The sequence below is a fragment of the Melozone crissalis genome, unplaced genomic scaffold (assembly GCF_028551555.1).
Source record: "Melozone crissalis strain CALT ecotype California unplaced genomic scaffold, PUWL_Pcris_2 ptg000019l_1, whole genome shotgun sequence".
In the NCBI taxonomy this organism is placed as follows: domain Eukaryota; kingdom Metazoa; phylum Chordata; class Aves; order Passeriformes; family Passerellidae; genus Melozone; species Melozone crissalis.
The window spans coordinates 15,313,635-15,333,951 of NW_026535797.1; the positions used below are offsets into that span (position 1 = coordinate 15,313,635).

The following is a 20,317-nucleotide window of genomic DNA, read 5'->3' on the forward strand; positions in this document are numbered from 1 at the left end:
TTCAAGGCATTTTAAAATGCCCAAAGTTTAGCGAGGACAGTTATTACTTCCCATCCAATTTAACAGGGTATCACTGCAGAATTTCAGCCAAGGATAGGCATAATATACTCAACCTGTCCTACAGCACTGTAGGACTCTCTGATAAGGTGAAATATAGTGCTTTGAAAACGTATATTCATGTATATTCCCAACAGTCTAATGAGCACAAAATTCATTCAGACATGTAGAAGACATAGCTAAATCCCTGAAACAGGATCCTAATCCTGTGCGTTGTCTTACTAGGCCAATCATAATTTTCAGTTGTAACTGTGCCACATTGGGTTAACAAATATTTCACAGAAGAAGGCCTTCAGCTCCTGTTTTATCCTGTTCTAGTTGTCTTTGTCTTATTTTTTCCTATTGCAAGTTTGGTTGGTACATCCCTAACAAAGTTTATGATGGAACAAAAAGAAAACCTTATCCACTCTGAGTGGCAAAGGGAATGGCTCCTTAATTACCTGTGCTTCCCTTTAATTACTGCCGCTTGATTTAAATCTAAAAGGCACTGCTTTAGAGTGACAATGTGTTTAGTCTAACATTCATCAGAATAAGAAAAATTGGAACATAGTTGTATTATGTAATGAAGAGAGAGAAAATACTGAGACTGTTAAGCTATTATCTGTCCCTATTTAGAAGTGGTGTTTACTGAGAACTGTAGCAAATTGAAGTAATATTAATTCTGATATAACTCTCTACTTTTATTGAAGGGTGACTCAAGCCACCTTTTTATCTCAGAGGAAACAATATAATACTAGAGAAATGGCCTTTGAGAGAGAAACTGTACCCCTGGTTGAGAGTTTACATGAAGGTATTTTTCTAACACTTACTGAGAGGTTTTTCTAATGGCACTGAAAGAATACACAATGTGAAAATGTAAAACTATATTGAATCAGAAAATAGACCTCCCAGTATTTGTTACATGGGCTAATATGGGAGAGTTTGCATTTTTCATCACATCTATTTTCACAGAAAACGATTATTTTTATCAGTGTGTTTTAATCTGTTGTATTTCCCCTAAGCACAGATTCACCTTCAAGGACTAATTTATACATTGCAGTTCTGTTAGTGTCTTGGTTTCCAAATGTTTTCAGGAACTGTGGTAAGCTCATGTCACTGTTAATTAACCTTAAAGGGAAGACAATGCAATTCCTCTGTAATCACAGAATGATACTACAGAGTCTGTTTAGCCTCCATTGCTTCTAACTTTTAAATTAGTTTTACAAAATAGCAAAACAATTTATAAAGTCACATTGAAACTTGAAATAATCAAAGTGGAAACTCTTTGGCCAGTAGCTAAATATTGTTCATTTACTGCTGGCAATGATTAATGTTCTAGGCAAATTATTACTGATTTTATTTCCAATGTGTCTACACACTTATGACAAAATTCAAGCTTTTGAAAGAAATTAAGACCAAATCCACAAGTACAGAAAATAATAATCTACCATAATATAATACTTTAATAATTTAAATTTTCCTTTCTCATAAGGGAAAAGTTATTGTGCAATTCTTACTATGAATCAAAGCTTTTGGGGTAAGTCTCTTTTTCTTTTTTAATTTTTTCAGTTAAACCGTGTAAGTAAACTGATAAATATTATTTTTGGTTTTGACCACATAGATAAAACTAGAAATTATAAGGATTATAAAAATATTATATTTTTTATCCAACTCACAAAAACATCTGAATTGACAAAGGCAATAAGAAGTCAAATTTGATAGAAACAATTTAATTTTAAAATTTCTTTTTGATGTGCACAAGGACAGAAAACTTCTTATGTGGATGAGCTTCCCTACAATAGTCAATCTGATTGGTCTTCAACAGAAAATCTTTATAGGAGTATCAGTTTTGTATCAAGAGGACAAGAAAGGAGCTGATGTGGAGCAGCATGCAATGTGTGTGTCCTCTGTAAAGTTCTCCACAGTAAAAAATATCTCTGCTTTAACAGATATCCTTTAAGAGGGACTCCAAATGCTAGGCTTTCAGGGCTTAGTTGTGAAAGACCAGAAGCCAGGGTCTAAGGATTTTGAGCACCTGGATTCAGGGGATACAATGACAATCCAACCCTTTTCCTGGTAAAAGAACGGGTTAGAGTGCAATGGAGGAACTCCCTAATTTCTTTCTCATTAGTTAAGTACTAGGAGTTTTGGGGAAAAAATTCTAGCTTTTAAATTTCCCAGTAATTTCTTTTATGTACTATAGATAATATATATAGTCAAAAAAAAATAAAAAAGAGGTGATATTAGACTCATCTAGACATTAAGTGTGTGCTGCTTATTGTGGCTAAACAGATTCAGTTACAGCTGCTTGATATGGTTAATTCTCTGTGATATTAGATCAATGAAACTGTAACTATGGCATTTTTACTAAAAAAGAAAAGGAACAAAATGTTCATATTTCTGGAATGTAAAACAACACCAAAAGTCAGTCAAACCATCATAAATTCTGCAGTAGTCTTGCACATGTAATTATATAATCTGTTCCAGATGCTCCCAAAGGCCTTTAAAAAACTGCATGACTTCTTCAAGTGACCTTCCCACATGAAATTCACTTTTGCAAACAACACTTGAGTATCAGACAATGAGATGGTAATTTCTTTTAGAGAAAAGTAACTTCTGGTTTGCTATCGATTGTGTAAATTCATGAGATATATGTCATTTTAAAATTGTGAACTGTCTTGTTAATAACACCTGCATACTGATTGTAAGCCATCAGGTCTTCCCAAAAAATTGACTACTTTTGAATTCCAAGTTTCAATAACTGAGTACTTTTTATTTTACTATTACTCAAGTATGGCTCAGTGGATTGTATATTAAATTGATCTGATTCCCTCCCTAAGCATGAGGGGAAGGAGGGTTTTCTTAAACACTGTAAGAATGGAAAAGGTCAGGACAACATGAAAGAGTATTTTTCAGACCACAAATGAGAAACTGATTGAAATTTGCAATGTAAAAATGCAGTCTAACCTCTGTTTTGCAGAGGTTGAGGTGCAAGTTTTTTGACCATTTACTAAAATAAAATTTCTGGTGAGAATCTTGGTTTACATAAAACCACACCGAACCAAACCAACCCCTCATCCAGATTTTATTCATATATTTATTAATATGTTATATACTTCTCATGATATTACTAAACTCTAAAATAATATTAAATTCATTCCATCAACTCTGTTCTTCCCCAAAATGCTGAAGAGGAATGAGTAGTGATAACAAATCAAACAGATATATGCATCACTAATCCATACAGCTCAGCTCTCCTTGAAATGTAAATTCCAGAAAGGGACTTGCATTTTCAAAGATGCATACAGCTTCTGCTAACTGGTGCTCCTGCATTCAGCTCATTTAAAGATTAGCTGTAAACTTCAGAGAAGAAAGAAAGACTTGATGCCTGCAAGCATAAATATAGAAAGACATTAGAATTTTTTCCCTTCCTTTTTCTTGGAAGACTATGAAATTTAATGTGGCACATAGACGTATGAGTTTTTCAATTACTAGAACCTACCTGAAACTTTTATTAAAGTATACATTGTTTTCAAATTTGCTTCTTGGAAGAAAAAAATAAAAAAAAACTCGAAATAAATTTTCAGAATGTATAAGAAACAGAAAGTAATAATTTTTGCCTAATATAACCTGCATTTATGTTGCTCCCTTTGATAATGTATTTCTGAAATTGGAAGGAGTTTGTTTATCACTGACATTGCATTGGTCAGAAAGAACCAGCCATGCTAGACAATACTGGGAATCTGGATTTGGGTGTCCTGTTATCAGACTAAAGTGCTGTGCCCACAATATAGAAAGAGCCATTCTGATATAGAATCACACTGTAAATTCAGAGTTCAGACATTTTCTGGTCTAACCTTTTACTTGACAAAAGACAAAGAGCACACTGTTAGACTGCACAACTGTAGTCATTACAGTTTACCTATGCAATGCCCTTGTAGAGATGGTAGAAGAGCAGCATAAACATTCTGTTCCTTGACTAATTTGAAACAAAAATTTTGTATTTCCACAGATTCTTATTTGACATTGTATTTCTTTGTCTACATCTAATCAATATTAATGATTAAGAAGCCACAATCTCAGAAAAGTGGAAGAAGTAAAAGACAATTTGCACCGTCTGTAGAAATCAGGGATGTAGTAAGTATACCTCAGAAATGTAATTTCAGAGATTAATTATATATTAATGAAAATCATTTGCTCTCATATATACAGCGTAATTTCTCTCATATATACATATGCAAGTAGTAGAACAGCTAAAGAATAAGATTCATTATATTATTTTTAATATTTTGCATTTTTTGAGAGAATATTTGGTGAAAGATATTTCTACATAGAGTCTGACTCTATCCAGCTTCAGAAGAATACTTCTACCTGCCTAAGTAGCCCACTCATAAGGTATTAAAAGCTAAAAGTCAGCCCTGCAATACATACCTCTTAGCCTGGAAAATGGAAGAATCCCATGGTAGGAACATACTCTCCTTTAGGCTGAGCAGTGACTTAGGTAGAAGGACAGAGATGCAGGACCTTCATTGGGTTTGGTGCTCAGAGTTGATTTTCTTCTTTGGTATTGATATGTAATAAATTGTTTACATGAAAAAGCAGAAAAATCAGCTTTTTGTTAAAAAATACTGAAAATAAAATCCTGATGCAGGGCTAGAAATGGTTGTGGTTCTTACATATAACCTGAGTATGTAGTGCTGAACACTGTGTCTGAGATATGCAACACAAGAGGTTTTTTTAATGTTGAGACTATCCCATGATCTGCATCAGAAATGGCAAAATAAAACTACACCATGCTTCAGGGGCAAGTAAATAATTTTTGTTTTTAACAAGAACCGTTGTGCCAATAGAGGTATATAAACCAAAGTCAGAAGAACAATAGAATAATTAGTCAGAGAGTACAAACATAATTCATATGGTAGTACTAAGAGCCTTTCCATTCAAAAACAAAGTGATAAAATTTATGCAATCAAATATTAGCACAGTCACTCATTAATCATTAATATTTTTGGCACTGATTTTTATTTTAGTGTATAGAATATTAGTGTTCCTGGGATATTTTAATTTCTTTACATTCAGAACCCTCACTTTAACCTTCTTCAAACAGTTTATATTTTTACTTTGGAGATTTTTTGAAAACACAAGATAGTAAGAGTGTGGTTTAATACCCATGTTATACAGACAGTAGCTTCTAGCTCACCTATTCAAAATTACAGGTGAAATAGATTCCTTCTATTATTAATTAAGTAGTTCAGCATATTAAAGATGATGATTAATTTATTGGAGCTATTATGTATGCCCCTATTTTAACATACAATTTAAACTTATTTTATGAAAAATTCTATAAATCAACACCATTATCATGTGGGATATAAAAAATACTAACAACAAAAAATACAGAACAGTTAGAATAATACTATTTCCAATATTTACATTTTTAACTGTTAGATGCATTTTTCCAAAACAGCAGAAATTTTGTAGAGATACACGTTTGCTAAGTTTGCTGAAGTTAATGTATTTGCATGTGAGACAAAGAAGATCAGAATATGACTCCCAGTAATCATACAAATACATAAAACTTATTTTTCCCACCATAAAGAATACCCTTTCAATGAGTAACAGATGTGTTGTTCCAATGAAGTATATAACCAATGTGTTAATTCTCTTAATACGAGTCTTTACAGTTTAGAAAGGTATGTCTGAAAGTGTGTCTCAGGGCCTTTTAAAGAAACATTGACCCCTAATGTGTTAATGCCAGTCAAAGGAATGATTAACCATCCTGTAAAATTTTGCATTGTGCTCTCTGAAGTAAGAATAGAGTTGCTCTAAAACAGTGCTGTTAACAAGAGGATGGGGACGCCCTTTGGATTCATGTAAACATCTCTCCCTCCCATCACTTCTGATGCAGTAGAATCCCTTGGTTTGGTTAAAATAAAAATTAGAAGACATAATTCGGGATGGAAGATTTAGAAATCTTTCAACTTTTTGTAATTCAGGAAGAGGGTCCTTGATCAAAGTATTTCCATCCACTATGTGAATCTGATCCAAACTGAAATGCTTAAGCCACTTTTCCATATGGACATCATATAGACTTCTCTGAATAGCTTTGTATTTGGTATTAAGCACTCCATTCTTAATAACAATATCTTCAAAGAGCTGAACAGGCTTGTGACTTTCTACTCTGTTGTAATACACTTGGGTATAGTCAGATATAACTCTCTCAGTGGGATCTCTTAGAATGAGCAGCAGTTTAATGGAGCTATTCATGTCATGAATTCTTCCTGGAGCCTGTGGTGATGTAAAATAGCCTGGTGTTTTCTCAATTGTAATTTGATTTCCATAAGAAAATGGCATCAGATTTCTATACCAGTCTATTCCTTTTACATAATTTTCATCCCAGTCAAAGAAGTGGACTTCTGTAGCTGCCACCACAATGTTAGGATGAATATCCAACATTTCCAGCAAAGCTCTGGTCCCTCCTTTACGAACTCCTATGATGATTGTCTGAGGTATTTGTCTGCTCGTGCCAGGAGGTCTCACCTGTGCTGAATAGTGCTCACTTTTATTGCTGAATAATCCCACTTGTGACTTCAGTGTTGCCAGCAGTGCCCCATTCTCAACAGGAGCACCCCGAGCATGAGTCAGCAGAAGATAAGCTGACACAAGTAGGAAGGCCATGTGGAGAGGAATAATTATTTCAAGATAATGTTTTGCTCAATTAATGAAAGAACAGGTGAGTCCCCTCTGGTTGGCAGAACCCGTGGTAAACACACAGCAAGCTTCTGAAGCATCTGCAAAATAAAATAAGACAAATCAGTGATTCTAAAGTCATCATGAGTTAAAAAATTCAATGCACAATTCAATTCACAAAGCTAATCTGTGATACCAATAGGAAATTAATAAGGAAATTATTTGTTTCCCGTGAGTTTATATCAGAAGGACAGGAAAGTCCCATGTGTTGGGGCTTTTTTCTCCTTACCATGAGTGACCATTGATGGTTACTAACCTTACAACAACTTTTATTTCCTCTAAGCAGATTAGAATTTTTTACCTGATTTTGAATCCTGACCATTTGCTGCTTGCTTTGATTTCCCTAATTATCTTCCATATATAGCACATCTCTTGTTATAAATACTGTACCCCATATGATAACAATAATTCCAAAGAATATTTGAACGTCAGCACCTTTCCTCAAATTCCCTACTAGAATAGTATATTCTCATATAAATAACAGACCTTGATGATGGTGCCACCATCTGGGTTTTAGTGAGCTATGAATCACACAAAAATAATTCTGTTTTCTTAGACACAAAAAACCAAAACATAGATAGAGGCAAAGTTTTGAAATCTGAGCCCATTAGAGCAGAAAACTAACTCTGTCAAACAAAAGTAAAGTGGCTAAGTGGGATCAGTGTGGGAAAAATAAATGATGCCGGGTGGATGGATTCTCTGCAACTATCCAAGTGTTGCGCTGCACAGTCATATGCGTGTTGGGAAAGTCTGGGCTAAATCAGATCTTCAGATAATATTCTGCAGTTCCTCCAAAGCTCTATATAAGACATACCCAGATGCTTTCTGGTCACTGAGAGATTTCTGCAGGGAGGCAAGTCTGCTTGAGGCTGAACAGCTTCTTTTACTTAATCCACATTGCATATGGTCACTTTAAGAAGTGGCAAATGTCAAATATCTTCAAAATTTGCAAAAACTTCATGCTTGCAGGTATGTGCATGTGCAGATGTAAGTGAAAGCAAGCATCTATGTAACTGTGTTACTAAAATTTGAAATATACTGGGTAACTTTTGTACATAATATTTGAAACAGATTGTTTATGGATCTGCCATCACAACAACAGACATAAAAAATTCAGATCAATGCAACACCTGCACTTGAACCACCGTGCTTGGATTGCCTGTTTTTAACTCTGAAAATCCTTCAGGACAAATTCCCTTTGAGAGGACTCTTGAGTTTCACTCAATTTCTGAGCAATTATATGATTTAAAGATTTGTGGGATATATCTACATTCTTGTTTTGTTTTCAATGCAGCATGCAGAAACAAGGGGGTTTTGTACAGTGAAGCAGCAGTCCTTTAATAAGCAATAACCATTTTTGGAATAATTTTGAATTATGGCACATATTTTAAAGTAGTCTCAGAAATGTTACAACCTTAGCTCCTTCTCCAGTGTTCACTGTCTCTTTCTTTTTCTGAACATATTGGTCACAGTACTTCATCTCTTAGAAACAACCTTAGAAAACACAGCTGATTCCCATTTGTCATGGCACTGAGGAGCATTCAGCATTTCTATTTAAAAATTGTTTACTTTGAGTCTTACTTTACAGGCTTAATGACTTTAAATTTTTGATAATAACAGTCCAGGCAATGCAGCAGATTCATTAAATCTATTTTCTACATTTTACTGAAACCTTCTCCAGCTTCTTGGATATCTGGGGAATGATTGTAGTCAGCCTCAACGAGCACTAAACTCACAGTTATATAGCAAATATTAACCCTAAAATTGTTATTTAAAAAATAAACTATGACCTTTAGTGAAGAAATCTGCAGAGAACATTCCCTGTTATGTCTGAGCAAGACTTAAAGGGCAACTGCTTCTTCAAAAAGCGCATAGTTTCAATAGGAAGAGTGAGTATATGATTACTAAATATTGGAAAATCCAAGTACAAATTTGCTTTGTAATCACAGAGTGGAATGCTGTTCTTTAGGAACTTGAAAGGAAGTTTCATTTTAAAGACAACCATTTTTTCCACTAGGAACTTCACTCAGAAGTTCTGTTTGAAGTTCCCAAGAGGAAAGAATGCGAGAATTTCTATGGCAGCCACAGGAGGGAAGAACAGGTATGTTTATACCAAAATCTTTTATAGTTACTATTCCTTTGGATGGCAAGTTTGGGAAGTGGTAACCATGCTGTTCAGTGCTGCTGAGGATTAAAATGCATTTTACAATAATGGCAGCTAATGCTGGTTTTGGAAAGATCCTTCGGATGTACAGCACGAAAGGTGCAGCGTCGCACCCCAGATGATTCCTGGAATGCCAGCTTTCAAAGAAGGGACTCTGCTTTAAGAATTTCCAGCCAAATTTTCCACAATTCACAAGGTTCCTGAACAGTTCAATCTGAGGAAAGGCACAGTAATGCATAAGATGGTATCAGAAGTAGCAATATATGATACCATGGCATCTTTCCAGCCCTGTGATGCCAGCAGGCTGGGATTTGGGAGCAGGGGACAAGGGAGCAGTTGATCATTCTTTTAACCTGAAATTAATTCTGAAATCCCAGTGTTAGTTTGCATTCTATTAATCTTCATTGTTAAATTAAAATTCTTCCAGGAAGACTGAGGAATTGTTTTTATAAAAATCTTACAGGTTTTCTCAATTTACCACTTTCACGATAATACAGCATGTAATACATTATAAATGCACTTACACATCTATACATTAGATTACAAGTACTTTGAACTAAGGAAATACCTGTCTGAATGTCTGCCAAGCAAGGGATTACTTATAAATACCAAGGTGGAGACATACAGTTCATTATCTGATTTAAATTCTGGAACTATCCCACTTTGAAACAGTTTCATGAGCTGATTCAAGACAGGTATTTTAGGCAAATTTACTTAACTTGAAAGAAAACTATTTTTGTATTTCTTGAGAATTAGTATTCTTGAGACTAACTAGGTTAACAGCTTAAATTGAAAAAATAGAAAGGAAGAGGAAAGAAGCAGGAATTTCTCTGGAATAAACTAAAAGCAGAGTAAAAAAGAGATAAGTATTTCATACTGGGTCTCTGCACTAGTATAGACAGAGATGTGCTCTTCCTAGATCTGGTGACAGGTGAAAAAATTCTCACATTCACTTCTTAATTTTGTTTAAATAATTCAAACACACTAACATTATTTCATCCCTGAGTTTTCTAGTTTCATACACCTAAGAATCAGGTACAAATACTGAAACCCAAAGAAGACTGTAAGCTGTATGAGAAAATCATACTTATCACTGGGGAAAGATTGGTCTTCCAGAATATTCTCAGGTTCACTTCTGATATGAGTGAGAGTCTGCTTAATTTACCATCTGAAATCAGTAGTTCTCTTTAAGACACATTCAGACAGCAAGTAGCAGAAGGAATTCTGCATATTCTGTGGCCTGAAGTACTGTTTGAAAAAATAATTAAACTTAATTATTAACCATTTTAACCAGTTTTCAAATTAATTAGCTGTTTTAAAAATTTCTTAGAATTATTGCTAGGAAAAATCCTTACCCAGAAAATACTACAGAAAAAATCAAATTCAAAATGTGCTGTAAAATTGGTTCCTAAATAGATCAAAGTTGCCTTTGGGAGCAATTCTATCACAACAACATTTCAGCTTTGGCCTAAGACATTTGATTGATTTCAGTGAAGCTCTAAGATTTTAGATCTTGTGGTTAGGTTATAATTGCTACACAAATGTAAAGGTTTTAAAGCAGATTTATCACATATAATTGAAATGTTATTAGAATAATTTTTGTGTTGCCTTTATGCCTTTATGCAATTACATTTTTAGAAGATATTAACTGCCTTTTATAATGAAAACAATATATTTTACATTGGTGCACTGCACCAATGAAGAATCTGAAAGTATTCTTGTAAAACTAACCCCATGACACATTATGAGAATTACAGTGCCTTACTACCATTTTTCCCTGTTATTTAGTAGTGTTGGTGCTGTTTAGTAACATAAGGAACATCAACAGATATGATACTTATTAAGTAGAAATGTAGTTCAGAAAGAAATTTGTGCTGCAGAAAGGACTAATTAAGTAAATATTACCTTGGGCAGCTGTTTCTTTTATTTTTTAAAACCTAGACTAGACTTGAGAAGCAGTTATGCTGGCTGAAAAATCATTTTAATATTACAGAACTGTACTAAACACCATTAACTGCGGCACTGTACTCTGAAAAAACTTCCAAGTGTCTTATGATTTATCTTGCTTTGGGGTAAAGTACAAAATCGTTGGGCAAACCTACATATATTATTACTAATTTATAACATTATTAGTTCCTAATAATACTTCCTGTATTACAGTGCCTGTAATGCTTTTCATTGGAGAATTCTGCAGCACTCTGTGTTAATGAACTGCCTGCAACTTATTAAGGCACCATTCCCACCTTACAGGAAATTGCAGCAGACCAATGGACAGATCCAGTTCAGGAGTGCAAATGCTTGGGAAAGTCAGGCTAATCTGATCTGCTCAGGGTCACATAGCAGGTTGATAGTCCAACCAAGAATAAAAACCCCAGGGCTTCTAATTCTCCTTCCAATTCCCTTTTCAATTCCGACTTCGTGCCATTCCATAGCAGCATCTCCCAACCCTTATGATAACTTATAGCTGGATTACATGCTAAACTGAAAAGCAAAGAGGTTTCTCATTGTTTCAGCATAAAAATCAACTTTTTTTTTTTAATAAAGCTGCTTCTTTCTACTCGCTCCTCACAAAAACAAAAAAATGAATCAAGTATTAACTACAAACTCAGGATTTTGTTGTTTCAAGGCTTTTGTGCAGAAATACTTCTGTTGGTGACTGAAAACTACAGCAATGTGGGGTAGTCAGAGCAAATATAACAAAGCATCAATTTTTGTCTTGATTTTTAAAAATATAATGGGATTCAAAAAAAGGTACAGCTTTTCCTGTTAATTCCTATTAGATACAAACTTATCCTGACACAAAGATCAATCACTGAGAAGAGTACAATACAAACATGTTAAGGCTTACTGGCACACAAACTTGGAACAGCTCAATTATATCTCTATAATTAAGAACATCTCTAATGCTGAAAATATAAAAAAACAATTCCAGCCTAAATGTATTCACACCCAAAGGTCAGATAAGGTGAACAGCTTCAGAAATTTATGGAAGGACAATCATAATGTGATGTCAGTTAGACCCATGTAAAGTATCCCTATACAGATTGGGTTATGTAATGAATAATTCTCAACAACAAAAATATAATTCTAAAAGTTTCGGAATCTGAAATTAGGCTGGTGATTTTCCTTCAGTAAAACTAGAATTAGTTACATATCATAGCAAATGCAAATCTGCACTCAGTATAGCTTATACATTCTTTAAAAACAGGCAAATTAATTATCCAGAGCATATAAGACACATTGCTTAAGAGAAACCAGTATCAATGTATTCAAATCCAATAACGTAATGACTAAGTCAATTAATTCTAAGCATTAAATGTTAGAAATAATACTATAATCAAAAGTCCTCTTCATAATACCTTAATTCTGATTATAATGTAATTTGTGAAATAATGGACATTTGAAAATACTTGGCACATGTCCAATGGTTGAACAGAAAAGTATCCTTTTTTAATATTAATTCCAAGGAAACACAATTCAGCTACTTCTATCCATACATGCGAGATTTGCCTAGGCAGAGTTTAGGGGACAATGAGAGCACATTTCTGAGTGTGAAAAACATTAAAAATTTTGGAAAAGTTTCCTGTGTAGAAACAATTGTGAGTCTTAATTTTATTACAAGCAGAGCAATTATTTTAGGTCTATATTAGAATGACATCAATCAGGGCCAATTTAATAACTTTAGAGCTGTGCCCTAGAAATGAGATTTCATTCAGAAGAATCCCAAATTACCTATTCCATGAGACTAAAGACTATGTAGGAAAGGAGAGTTATCCCAGAGAGATAACACTTCATATGGCAGGAAACTTCTCTGTACATTTTTATGCTCTGCTCCAAAGAAGAGTAAAGTAAGAGAGGGTAAAATACAACACTGGAGTTTTGTAACAGCTGCAAGTTGAGCTCAGTGATCTCTTTTCATACAAGGAGCAGAGGACAAAGTACAAAAAGGACCACAGACCCAAAGCCAAATAAGCATTGCAGCAGTTCATACTGCTGATTAAGAGTCTTGTAGGCACTTAAGAATTTAGTTCACTTTCATTTTACTCAAACTGTGGGTGTATTTTTGTTAGGGAGATGCACTAAGATTTCCTAAATGAGGTAGTACCTAAACACCCATGAACCCACAGACTGTCCAGAAATGCTGCCTTGCTGTTATAACACCTCTTTGGGTAATGAAAAAGTTTAAAGGTTTCTCTTTAAGCATCAACACAAAATATATGTAAGCACAAAGAAAGACAAAGACGTTAACATTTTAAAGTCCTAATCTCAGCAGTGAATTTATATGTGTGAGCTTTTTCTAATGAGATTGCAGTTTTATAACAGCCAACAGTTACTACCTTACAGAAATAAAAAAAAAAAAGGGAATAAAAAAGGAAATAGCTATTTGGTGTGTAATGGTGGGAGCTACAAAGCAGCAGCAGCTGGCTGCAGGCTTCTACCAGGTACACAAAATATAATGGATAAAAAGGAAAGCTAAGAAATGTTAGCATGAACTATAAATGCCATTAAATCACTGGCAGGTGATATTAGCAGATAGGAGTTTTGAAGGAAGTTTGCTTCCCTAAGGCTAGCATTACATTTCCTAATTCCTTTTCTGACAGCAAATATGTAGCAGAACTGTAATATATACAGTATAAACACACTAATAAATTTCTGAGCTAAATAAACCTTCTACAGCTGTAGTTTACACACTTATATTTTATGGTATCTTTGAAAAATATCATACTCAAACCTTCCACATAAAAGTCACTGAATTACAGTTTCATAAAGATCTTTAATATGTTAGCACATAAAACCAGGTACATTCTAGGGATACTTGTAAATCAACATAAATAAAAATTCAGCTCTATTAAGATGCAAAGAGTGGATAGTGATCAGATTAGCACAGATGAGAAGGCCAATTTTACTTATCACATTGGCATATTTGAAATGGAATTGCATTAGCATTTTGTTGAATTAAACTTACACCTCTAATTGTTAATTAAGCATCTGAATTAATATAAATTGAAGTAACAAAGATGCCATGCCAGTTCTTCAGCCAAACAAGCAGTAGTCATGTAATTATAAAGCTGTAAAATGTAATGATGTGTGGCTGATAAGTAGCTTTTGAGTGTATTTCTACAGTACAGCAAAAAGGTCAAACTTCAGCCTCTCTGCCTCTGGTATAATTAATTGAATATTATTAATTTTCCCCCACTCATTTTCGCAAAGAATAACTTAATACTCATAGATGTTTAGGAAATAAAATCAGAATTTGATGCAGAGGCTTTACTAGAGACCTGTCTTTTAAAGGAAAAAATTCCTCAGAGGGTCAGGATGGCAAATTCTACAGAAAGGACCTCATTGTCCATCTTTTCTCAAAGTAAATGAACAAGTACGACATGAAGGGACCATAGAAAGCAACTTCTTACCAAATCTTAACAATGATTAATAAATATATTAGTAAAATAAATAAAAATATATCAGTAAAAAAAATATATTGGTCAAAACTGCGTCTTCCACTGGTAAGCAAATTCTTGCTAATAAAGAAGGCAAATAGACTGCAATACAGAACAGGCAAACATATTAGAAAAGAAATAGATATAACATTTTTTGAATAGAAGCTTGATGACTTCAACACATCTCCATCATCAAGCTATGTGCACATTCAGCCCAGCAGATAGCTGTACAGATGCAGGAATGAAAGCAATTTAGGGAACATTTGGAAATGCCTGACAACTGGAATAAAACACATAAAACAGCCCCGAGTGCAACACTTGTGTCTCTCACACTGCTCCTCAGGCTGCTACTGGGAGACAAAGATGACAGGCTGAACACATGGAGTAAGTAAAAGACAGATTATTTTCTGGCTATTATGGAAAATCAGAAAGCAGATCCTTGCTCCTTACCAAACCTTTTTCCAGTGCCAAAGTAGCACATTAAAGTACAGTAAAAGAATACTCACCAGTCTTAAGAGTCCGAGAGAAGACATCTAATACCACAAAATTCTAATGATTTTCTTCAGGACTTCTGACATTTAGTAGGGTCCTACCTGACTGTCTTTTCCACTTTTTAGTTAGGAAAGACAGACCTTAGGAAAGTTACAGTGCAGTCCAAATTTTTCAGACTTTGACGTACAGCCCAAACCTGTAGTCGTGCCCGTAGTAAGACCAAAGATTTAGGTACATGTCAAAAACTCCTACACTTCAGTGGAAAACAAAGCAATTCCTTTCCTTCAGTCCAGACTGTTATGATGACATACCTGTGCAAAAACATCCTCTGCATCTACAAGTTTAAGGTGCCCTCACAAAAACACTTTCCATTGTTACACCACTGCATTCCACAGCACAGTGAATTCCAGCAGAACACGCTCCTCAGCACACAGCATCACTTCTGCCCCATAGCTCAGTGCCATGGTGCACCCAAACACCTCTTCCACACTTTTCCTTTAGTGCTGCTTCATTTCAAATCAATTACAGCTTCTCAGAAAGGCTCTTTGATGGCTGAGAGTGCCTACAGCAATTTTTTGGCACCCTTAAGGTCTGTCAATTTTCACCTAAGTCTTAAAGGTAAAAATCATATTTAGGAGCCATCACATACATTCAGGATGTGGACTTTAGGACTTCAGATTTGTGAGACTTGTGACAAATGGTGAGAGTTTGTCACATCAGAAACTTTAACTAGAAAGAGCTACAACAGCTGAGGTCAGACACAAAATAAAAACACAGTAAGAGTTGCTCTCTGATTCAAATACTGTGTTTGCTATTTATGATAATTTTTTTTTTAGTAGCATTTTTTTATTTGAATATGTAGAATCAATTTGGAAAACATCTGTTGCAGCTAGGTATCTTATAATGACCTTTTCATATTTTTCACCTCAAATCTGAATGCTCTTATGAGTATTCAGAGAGTTGATGTTAGGAATACCTATAGCAGAGAAAGAGGCAGAGGTAGGGAAGGGCTCTGATATATTCTCATAATTAACTGCATATTAATTAGAGCAATAAAGTGTTAGAATGTTCAAAGCCATTCTCTTAAGACGAGGTAGGCTGTACAACACATGTACTTTAATTGATTCTAATCCCTTGATTTTAGCTCCTCAAGTAGACACAGTCTGACAGCAGACTGGTCTCATTGTGCCACAATAACTGGACATTTCCCCAAGGACCAATCCTTCAATGTAGCATAGAGGAGACAGGTACCTCCATTATCTTACATTTTCTCTCTCAGTCTCCTTCCTTCCCAAATAAAAGAGAAAAACCCTCAAAGCACCAAATTTTGTTATTTTAGTTTCAAACTTTACTTTTTCTGTAGGAGGAGATGATCAATTTTGTGATCCTAGATCCATGTTCTAGCCACATATTCCATAATATTCTAGTCCACTTATTTTTTTCCTCAGGAAATTAAAAAAAAAGAAAAGTTGATGATCTGTACTCATTTCTCTTTTCACTGTTCTCTATTACCAGTACAACACTGCTATATAAAGCAAAGATGTAGGTGTTAGTATGTGGTGGTTTTAAACATAAAATACACATCTTGTGCATCCTGATCATTGTTTCTTTGCCCCATGAATGCCCTTAGCACTCCCTACCCATGGTGCAATTTTAAAGAAAATCACTATCTCACTGTATATTTTACTTCTGACTTTATTTTTTCTTCTGGGGAATGCATTTGGAGTTTTTGCAGAGTTAACAGGACATTACTAGCAGATTTTCTGCAACATCCTTCATCGGTGTCTCAGCAGCTACTTTAAATGTTTTGAAGAACAAATGTCATCATGTGAATACCAGTTAATTTACAAGTCCAGTGGGACTCATAGATAAAAACCAGAAAGTAAAAAGCACCAAATCAACACTTTCACATCAGATTGCCAAAAACCACATAAAATCAGACCGATCTTCTGCTACTGTTTACCACAGAGAATAGGAGATTATTCCTTTAATAAAATGGAGATGGAATTGGATAGTGCTGAAGCTGAGACTAGAGAATCTTAATTCACTACATAAACTGTGGTGCAATTTTTAAAGATTTTGAGCACCTGAGGCTTTTTTTTTTTTGCATTTGAGGATGGCTGAGAACTCCACTGAAGGTTGCCTGTTCTCAGGCACTGATACAACAATTTTCCAACTCAGCAAGAGGGAAGAAGCATATGCCAGTATGTGTAAAGATTGTCTTGCAGACATTTGCAGTCTCCCTCTTTGCAGCTGAGGTTGTGTCCAAACCTTGTACCATTTCATAAGAACTTTATTATTTTGAAAAAGCCTCACATTCACACAGTAGTTTGGAAAGATTAATACGAAATTTAGTTAGGGAAAGAGAATCTCTGGTGGAATCTACAATTTATTTACACAACTATCCATCCTCCTGCTCTCAGGATTTGGTATCTCAGTGTTTGGCCACTGCCACATACAGTGCTTTGAAAATATAGCTACAATACTATTTCCTCCAAGCCCAGTTTGTGAGAAATGTGTACTTCTATTTAAAGCAACATCATGTTTAATTTCATGACAATAAAGGATTTTTTTTCTGCATTCTGATTATGAGTGTTCATTCCTCTTACCTTAAAATATGCGATCACAAGGGAAAATAAATCTGGATTTGAAATTTAATTTGTAGCTATAAAATATGGAATAGTTATTCCTGTTTATAGCATACTAAAAAAGGTAGTGCAAGTATGCACTGTAAGCTACTGGTTATTGATGCCAGTTCTGTTTTAAAGCACTGACAATAGCTTTTCCTCTCAAGGGAGGATAGTATTTCTTCTACAAACTGTAAATTGTATAGATTATTTCACATTTTTTATGCTGAATTTTCATCTTAGATTTGTAGTTTGATATTTCTTAGCTAAAATATTTTCACATTCATGTCCCACTTATTCTCAACGGCATCTATCAATTTCAAGCAGAAAGAACATTAATATTAAGAGAAGGTTAAATTTCCCCTGGAAGGTTTTTTGTCCAGGGAGGTGATATGGATACACTTGGAAAATTATTACGAGTACTAAGGTACTATAATACCTTAAGAGGAATTATAGTCAACAGAAAAAGTGACTTTGAGTTTATAGATAATAAAGAGTTCAGAGCAAATTTTTGGGATCAGAGTCACGATGCTGGGATCAAACAATATCTGTCAGTGTGTGAGAAATAAGAAATTCAATTACTGAATGTGAAAAAATCATGATTCCTATACTATGGAACTTACCAAAATTATAGAAATTAGGGCCTAGCACGTAAAAAAAAAAAAAGTAATAACATAAAACTATTTCCTCTGACATTTAAAAAATGTAGCTGATATAACTGTCATTGAAGTTCTGGAAATATTTCTGTCAAATATAAAAATACCAGGAGAAATAAATCATGAAGTCCAACCTATTCATAAAACATCATGATCTGCAGTGTATGTATGAGTATGCAAGAGAAATTGAATGTGAAGTACTTTAAATTATAATGCAAACCCATCTTCTAGTAAATGCACCACAAAACCAGCAGAGAAAGAGTAAAGGATTGGAGAAAGCAAGGGAAGTGATGAAAAGCAAAAAACTGAGCATTTGTAGGAAAAGACCAGGTTGTTAATAATTTTATTGAGCACAGTTAAGTTCTATACTTGTGCAAAGACAAACACACATATACATAGCACACAGAGAAATATAGAACAGACAGTAATAGAAAATAATATAGACAGATTAAAGAATTCAAATCATGTAGGTTTACGAGCAATGCAGCAGATGCTGATAAATGTAGATCATAAAAGTGGATTGCAAATAGATAAATATGTGTACACTGGAAACATGTTCAGGATCAAATGTTCAAGTGCAGAAGAACTTAAGATTTGTTACAACATATCAAACCTTAAGAAAATTTAGATTCTACTATAGTGCATGTACAAAGGAGGCAAAGGTTAAGGATGGTATTGCAGTAGATTCAAGTGGAAATTGCATTAGTTGGAGTTCAAGTTTCAGATTTTCTTGTGGGGACTGCATCAAACATAACTTGTGCAGTTATGCCATAACAAAGTGAGATGGAGTTTGAATTTACAGTTGATTTCTTGCTTTCCAAACAGAGCAACTTACTCAAACTCTGTTTATTCACATGGGGCGTTAATGTTCAGCAGCTAATGTGTTTTATAATTTACACTTCAGATTTCTCACAGTAATTCCCCCTTGAAGACAAGCCTAGAGAGTGAAATTTTTCAGGATCATTTATGCAGGTCTCATTCTAGTCCCACAGAATTCAGTCATAGTATTTTTTACTTAATAACAAAGTTATGAAAATTTTGAAAGATTCCTCTCTCTTCCTCATCTTGTGCTTTTCAGAATTGTATTTCTCACCTTGTAGTGATATTACAAAGGCAAATTCAACCACCTTGAATGTCCAGGTGGTAGAAGAATGTAGGAAACCATAAAATTAATTCCTTAAGACTGAAATGCTGAGTTATATTGCGACAGCTGAATAATAAAGGAAATATCTAATCACTATGCATGTTTAGAAATATATCCAGGTGTTCTGGAGAGATTTTAAATCACAGAGCTGAAAAACTACCAAGCAATATCAGCCCACATGTTGAGAGATATTTTAAGCCTATGTACAATAGCAAAAATATCATGGTCATTGATGTAAATTGAGAGAAATTACACTGAAATTAGTAAGAAAATGGAAAGGAGTGATGATGTGCTAAAATTAAATCAATTTGTTTAGATTATGCCTCCCTCCTATATGAACAAACACATATCCTACTCTGCTGAGCAAGATTTTTACACTGCTTTTGGATTCCATCGGTCATGCAAGCTAAATAACATGGGGTGAAAAACAGGTTGACAAAGTTTATTTGGCCTTCTGACAAAGTACTTCACTATTAGTTTCAGGGTAAAAAAGCAAATATTCAATATGGATTAATAAAATCACTCAGAAAGCAAAGTGTAGGAATGCACAGGAAATGCTCAACATCCAGCTAATTCACAAGCTTGCACCAGACATCTCTTTAGGAAAAGATACTGGCTGAGAGATTCAGAGCCCAAGGAGCTTCAGTTACTGATGCATTTGAAATTTGAATTTCAAATTAGAGATGGACCTAGATCCCTTAGACTTCCTGGAAAGCCCTACCCTTAGGATTCGTTATGAAGCACCCAAAAATCTCAGTGAAAATTTCAGATGGATGCACAGCAGTGGACAAAGGCCAGCACTTTATTAGTATGCAAAAGCAGTAAGAGAAAATGACAGCACAGTTTGAATGCATTTGGGTAAACTAATGGTTCAGAGTGTCTAGAACAGCGTGTTTCGTTCTGGTCAATCACTCTCAAAAGGAAAAGGGAGTTCAGAGGTGGCTGCCAACAAAAGATTGCAAGCATAAATAATTTGTCAATATAAGGAGATAGTAAAAAAATGCAGAGTC

The 20,317-nt window shown here is 34.5% G+C and overlaps 1 protein-coding gene across 4 annotated transcripts in view; it reads right to left on the minus strand.

The window, feature by feature from the left end:
- Positions 1–5,295: 5,295 nt before the first annotated feature.
- The window catches only part of LOC128937214 (heparan sulfate glucosamine 3-O-sulfotransferase 1-like), a 40,773-nt gene continuing 25,751 nt past the window's right edge, over positions 5,296–20,317 (minus strand). For all 4 annotated transcript variants that reach the window (XM_054276640.1, XM_054276638.1, XM_054276639.1 and 1 more), the window contains one exon: positions 5,296–6,827. In XM_054276640.1, the coding sequence (XP_054132615.1) occupies positions 5,785–6,714 (930 nt within the window). In that variant the 5' untranslated portion in view covers positions 6,715–6,827 and the 3' untranslated portion in view covers positions 5,296–5,784. The remainder of the gene's footprint in view (positions 6,828–20,317) is intronic.